The sequence below is a fragment of the Centroberyx affinis genome, unplaced genomic scaffold, assembly GCF_046629955.1.
Source record: "Centroberyx affinis isolate AG114_WGS23_722 - 3 ecotype Tasmania unplaced genomic scaffold, CSIRO-AGI_Caff_v1 ptg005648l_1, whole genome shotgun sequence".
NCBI classification, from domain to species: Eukaryota; Metazoa; Chordata; class Actinopteri; order Beryciformes; family Berycidae; genus Centroberyx; species Centroberyx affinis.
Genome location: NW_027282844.1, coordinates 27,999 through 35,000, shown reverse-complemented (window position 1 = coordinate 35,000; position 7,002 = coordinate 27,999). Strand labels below are relative to the sequence as shown.

Genomic DNA, 7,002 nt, shown 5'->3' with positions numbered 1-7,002 from the left:
AGGGCTGTCGCGGTGAAGGAATTTCCCCTGCGGTGATTTAGGTTCGCTCAACAGCGCGGTATACGGTTATGCGATAAGAAGTCGCCAGATGACGTCACATGCTAATTTGCATATCATATATAACCTACAGTCTCCGCTCGTAGCGGAGGGAGGGGGGCTACACTGTGTGTGGGAAGCGCTGTGATCATTAGACCTCTCTGGATGACAAGCAAGAAGAGCAAACCGGCATCAGCCGTACCAATTTACTGGCAAAATGCCAAATGCTTTGGGATTTTTTTTTTCATTCTGAATTAAATCATTCTGAAGGAAGATTGCTACGCGAGTGTTTACATGAGCGCTAAATATAACGATCGCATTATGATGTGTTTGCAATACATGCTCCACAGAATGTAATCAAAATAAAAGTTTTCTGACATGCGCAAAACACCAAATCCAGCACGTTTTTGACAGATGGACCTGCGTCGGTTATTTCTTTACTGCTGTTCTTTCTGATGAAGCAACAGCTCTATCAAAACATACGACTCCATAAGTGTCCAGAAAAAGACGTTTTGTTTTGCCCCCGCAATGATTGGGTCCCATTGTAATTTTCACCGCTGTAAACCAACTGGCCCGGAGAGGCGGAGTCAGGACTTGATATAAAAACGGGCTGCACCGCCCACATCAAGCCCGAGCGCCCCGGGGTTCATAACGGGCACATCCATTCCAATCCTCCCGGAAAAAAGGGTAATGTCATTGACTGATTAAAAGGCTCCATGTAAATACACTCTTATTGTTTTCATTATGAATTTATTCAACATTCAATACACACGCATTGAAGTGTAAAACAAGAAGTGCCTAGCCTCATGAAAAAAAGAAAAAACGTGAACATAGCGCGGTTGTGGCGGTTGCTTGCCATCCACCGCGGTTGGCTTGTATTGCAATATTGCGGTTATTGCGACAGCCCTAATTACAGCACGCATATGAAATTGCAGCACGCATTATACAATCAGCCAAGCAATCTGTTCGGTCAAACTTTGCTCATAATTCCCACAAAGCTGCTATAACTAACTCCTGTGGTAAGCAGAAAGTTAGTGAGTGAGTTAGTTTGTGCCAGTGGTCTAGTTTCCCCTCTCCTTTCCATTCTTCCTGGTTTGTCGTTTCTCTGCACACAGTCAGCATAGTTGGAGATATCAGCGCTCATTTGCTGCCGTTCATTCTTGTCCAGTATGAAAAAATCAACGGTAACACTTTATAATAACCATCATTAATAAATGGTAAATTGATAGTTAATTAAACTTTAGTTAATAGTTATTTTACTGTTAACAAACAATGAAATGATCATTAATAATGTTTACTAATTATTAGTAATGCTATAATTTATGTTATTTTATCATTCGTTTGTGTAATATGAAATCATTTGTTTATAAATTATATATTGTATCATAGCTTTTTACCCTTTTTACCGTCTCTTATCAGCTATGATACAATATATAATTTATAAACAAATGATTTTATATTACACAAACTAATGATAAAATAACATAAATTATAGCATTACTAATAATTAGTAAACATTATTAATGATCATTTCATTGTTTGTTAACAGTAAAATAACTATTAACTAAAGTTTAATTAACTATCAATTTACCATTTATTAATGATGGTTATTATAAAGTGTTACCAAATCAACTTCCACAGAGCGAGAGAATCCATCACAGCAAATATGAAGCCAAACTTTCTGTTTTCCTAATTTCATTGAATCGAGTGTTTTCATCTCCGCTCTGCTTCCCGTCGGGCAGCTGACACCCACAAACGCCGCCTCTAAATCTTTACACCTTCACCACCGTGTTCCCCCCGCCCCGTCCCGTCTCCGTCCCCGCCCCGCCCCGTCTCCGCCCCGTCCCGTCTCCGCCCGCGTCCCGCCGCCGACTCACCCAGTTGATGAGGATGTAGCGCGGCAGAGCGGCGGTGGCTTCCTTCAGGCTGCAGAAGCCGTACATCACCATGGCGTTGTCAAAGGTCAGTGTGATCTCCGCCAGACCCCCACCTGGAAAACACCAAGACTTCATTAGATGATTGTAACAACGCATTATGTAATAACTCGACAAAATGTGATACATTTTCACTTCATTATGTAATAGCACCCGCATTTCGTAATAATCTGCCGCATTTTGTAATACACAGCCTGAACGCAATATGTAATAAATTTCCCTTAATGTAGTTTTGACCAGTGAAAGATACTAATCTACTGAACTAATAGTATCTTTTTAAAATGAATTTTGAGTCAGTATGATTCATGCTAGAATGCATAAAAAAAACATGTTATAACGATTTTTATGAATGAAGACATCCATTTTATTACATTTTCATCAAAAAAAAAAGTAATAACCACCGCAATATGTAATAATTTATTACAAAATGAGGGGACATTTATTACATGTTGCGTTCAGGCTGTGTATTACAAAATGCGGCAGATTTTTACAAAATGCGGGTGTTATTACATATTGAAGTGAAAATGTATTACATTTTGTTGAGTTATTACATAATGCGTTGTTATTACATAATGCGTTGTTATTACATAATGCGTTGTTATTACATAATGCGTTGTTACAATGATTCCTACAGCAGAGTCAAATTCATGTCTTCTTGCTTTGTTCATTTCTACAAATACTGATTAGACTGTCTTTGACCATAGGAATAAAATACAAATTCATGATTTCAGTGGTAGACAACTTGCATTGAAAGCCTCCAAAAAATGACGGGAGCTTGAGCCAGTATTGATTAAAGGTATGGCAATCTAATAATTAGAATAATGATAATCCGTTTGTTTGTTTGTCTGTCTGTCAGCAGGATATTGCAAAAACAGATTTCCATGATATTTGGTGGACAGATCTGCCTCGGGCCAAAGAACAACTAATTCGATTTTGGTGGTGATCCAGATCTGGGATTTCTGCCATTGGATGGTTATTGTTTTTTTAGCCATAACTATAAAAAATAAACAGTGACTTGGGGATGTTTGCAGGGTCAAGAAATCAATTAAAGTTCAAATTTAAGCAGACAGCAGTGATGACTTTGGGTGTATAACAGCAAGTTGGAGAATTGTTCAGCGTTGAACAATTCTCAAACAAGTCAGATCTCTCAGACGGAGAAAACACATATTATCTCACCCGTTTTTTTTGTCAAATGACTCCCAAACGAATTAAGATCTGTATCATTCAGCAACAGTAATGAATCGGTTTGGTATTCGGGACTGGATGGCGGTGCGGGTGTCGCCCCGCCTGCAGCCTTGAAAGGCGAGATAAGCAGTGACACGAGCCGGCCCACTGCTTTAGAGCCTCAGATTAAGTGTCTAGTCCAGCCATCTCAGAGCAAATGCTGCCTCAGATGTCTGGAGAGCTGGAGGCTCCAACCCCGCCCCCTCCACACACACACACACACACACACACACACACACACACACACACACATACATATACAAACACACGCACATGGCTGTAGTCTACTTGTTCTAATCTGAAGAGGCAGGCAGAGTCCTCCAGGGTTTACAGTTCAGATTAATGGGGGAGTTGAAATATTCACGTCTCTCTCGGGGAAAACTTCACATGAAGGAAAGCGAGGCTCGCTGCATGGCAGAGGCCATCGCCAGCAGAAGTCACTGTTCATTAGGACTGAACGATTTTGAAAAAATATCTAATTGTGATTATTTTGACTGATATTGCAATTGCGATATGATTTGTGATATTAGAGGGAATGATAATTTTTACATCATTATTCTCATTTTCATTGAAAAACGTATTCAAATGATTATGGTGTGATTTTTGCGGGGATCTGTAGATCAAAGATGTTTTCTTAAGTCTGTAGAATATGATGTGTAGGCCAGGACATCTCTGCAGCACGACAATATTTAATTTAAAATGGTATTTTGACACATTTCACCTCTAACAAATATTGTGCCTCCTGCGATTTGAAAATTGCAGTAGGCCATATTGTGATTTCGATAAGATTTCGATTAATTGTTCAGCCCTACTGTTCATGCATCTGTCCTGCAGCTATTAGCACTGAAGACAATTCATTCTTAAACATCGCAGCCGAACCACATGGGCAGGAACATGGACTTGTTTAGATGAATTTAGATTAATTCCTTGACATGAATATTATAAAGACGAAATAAATTATTATGAATTCTAACTGAACAGCAGCTCCGTACTTACAAACATCTTGGGACAGAATTTGTTGACAAATTCACATTTACAGAAAACACAGACAGACTGCATGATGAGGAAAAGCCAACACACACTGCACTGCTCCTCAACTGCACCGCTATAAAAAAGTGATTTGATCGAGAGTCATAAAACACTAACAGGCTAACCGAGGCTAATGACAATTTCTGGTCTGTTAGCATTTTTGTGACGCTCCATCAAATCACTTTTGTACAGTCTTGCAGTCGTCTGACAACAGAAACAGAAAGATCTGTCAGTGAAAACTCCTGAATTGTGTTAAACACCATGTTGAAACACAAAATCAGTGATCACAGACAGAGGAGGAGACAGAAAGTTGCCATTTTAACAATGCTGGTAACTAGGGCTGGAAAACATATTGATATTATATTGATATTGTGATATGAGACTAGATATCTTAGATTTTGGATATCGTAATATCGTGATATGGCATAAGTGTCTTTTCCTGGTTTTAAAGGCTGCATTACAGTAAAGTGATGTAATTTTCTGAACTTACCAGACTGTTCTAGCTGTTCTATTATTTGCTTTTACCCACTTAGTCATTATATCCACATTACTGATGATTATTTATCAAAAATCTCATTGTGTAAATATTTTGTGAAAGCACCAATAGTCATCCCTACAATATTGTCGCAATATCGATATCGAGGTATTTGGTCAAAAATATTGTGATATTTGATTTTGTCCATATCACCCAGCACTACTGGCAATGGTGAGAACAGATCTATAACCTGCAGAAGAACATCAGCCACGTTTTGTTCATACTTAAGACTGTATATATGTAAATATGTTTGTTGTATTCTCTGATGTTTATCCTGATCTAAGCACGGTTTCTGCTTGGTTGATAATTGAGGACCCTTGGTTAGAAATATGGGTCAGTCCCACTAGGGAAACAGAAACGCTGAGGAAGGCAGAGGGCTGAAACGACTACCTGAGTACCGGCCATTTTTCTATCGTTTACAGTTTGGGGGAAAACCCTGGTGTGTGTGTGTGTGTGTGTGTGTGTGTGTGCTTGCATGTGCGTCTGCATCCGATATGGAGAAGTTTCATAAAGCTGTAACGATCACACAGGGTGCTATTAAGCAGAGTAATAATGAACCCAACTCTCTAACGGCTCAATAACAATCTGAGACAAAAACTCCTCATTTCTCTCCACAGCGGAGGAGGGGGAAGGAGGAGGAACCCAGCAGGACTCATCAGCTCTACAGTCACACTGGCATCAAATTACAGGCTCGTTCCACCCATTTCCAAACAGCGTATTGAGGCGCGAAAACGCTGTCGGGACGAGAGGCGGACGGCAGACGTTTTCATCAAATCTAATCAAAAGCAACAAGAACAGAAAGATGTCATATTTGGGGGAATCTATCGTCCCGTGATGAATTCACGGGACGATAGATTTGCTTCCTTCGGGGGGAACGAAAGGTGGAGGAGGAAGCATAGAAGTACAGAAGCCCATTGAGGACATATTTTCATACATATTATTTACGTCGCTTTCCTGTGATATCAAGGTATTTATGTCATTATCTCGAGATAAAACATTTTGTTTTCCCGGGATAATGAGAAAATTCGATAATTCTTCCCAGAGATCTCAAGATAATTTTCTAATTTTTTCGAGCAATAGTTTTTTCATCATCTTGGGACAGAAAAATAGTTTTCTCGAGATAATCTATCTACTGCAACATTTGGGTTTTGAACACAACACAGAAAATTGTCTCGTTATCTCAAGAAAACAGTTTTTTGTTTTCCCGAGATAATGAGAAAATTATCTTGAGGTCTCTCATTACCTCGGGATAACAAAACTGTGTTCTCAGGATAATGAGATAATTTTCTGCATCCTAAAGGAAAACATATTCAAAACCCACATGTTGAAGTGGACCTACTTGTTAGTGTTCAGGGATCTTCAGTCAGTCGGCAGGTCAACATGTTAAGTGTGACAATGTCAAGAGTTGGGAATCTCAAGGAACTATATTAATTAATTAATTGTCTCGGAAAAAAGTTTTGTTTTCTCGTTATGCGCAGATAATGACATAAATAACTCAATATCTCTAGAAAACAAAGAAAATTGACTCGTTATCACAGGAAAACGGTGTAAATAAAATGGATGTCCTTAATGGGCTTCCATATAGAAGGAAGCAAGGAACAAATGGCAGAACAGATTAGTGCATAAAAGGAAGAGACTTACCCCCCGATGCTGACAGTATCAGATCATTACCATCACCCTCATATGTGTACAAGGCCCTGTTAGAGAGAGAGAGAGAGAGAGAGAGAGAGAGAGAGAGAGAGAGAGAGAGAGAGAGAGAGAGAGAGAGAGAGTCGGTCAGAGAGACATCACATAGCATAGAGTTACAGCATCGTCTGATTTGATGTTCATCTCATTCAGAGCCTCAGTGGAGACGAGACAAGAAAAACCTTATAAGGAAAAATAAAGGGAAGAAACCTTGGGGATCTGCCACCAGGACGGCTGAGTGAGCAATAGGTGCCTCTCTATCTATATCACACACACACACACATACACACACACACACACACACACACACACACACACACACACCTGACTGCTTTGACTGGCTGTCTGGACTGCTTAATCCTTTGATTTGAGGATAATCTTTCCACTAGTTGGACAGGGACACAGCTCACCCTTTTATCAAAGAAGAGAAGGAGGAGCAGAGAGAGAGAGAGAGAGAGAGAGAGAGAGAGAGAGAGAAAGAGAGAGAGAGAGAGAGAGAGAGAGAGAGACATAAAACAGTGTGAGAGGAACAAAGAAAGACGGATAGTGAGCGAGAGA

General features: G+C 39.7%; 1 protein-coding gene across 1 annotated transcript in view; it reads right to left on the bottom strand.

Moving 5' to 3' along the window:
- The window catches only part of dbn1 (drebrin 1), a 40,857-nt gene extending 34,404 nt beyond the window's left edge, over positions 1-6,453 (bottom strand). Inside the window, exons 1-2 of the mRNA XM_071547079.1 lie at positions 6,400-6,453; positions 1,914-2,026 (exon numbers count right to left, since the gene is read on the bottom strand). Of these exons, the coding sequence (XP_071403180.1) occupies positions 1,914-1,985 (72 nt within the window). The 5' untranslated portion in view covers positions 1,986-2,026; positions 6,400-6,453. The remainder of the gene's footprint in view (positions 1-1,913; positions 2,027-6,399) is intronic.
- Between the last annotated feature and the right edge of the window lie 549 nt (positions 6,454-7,002).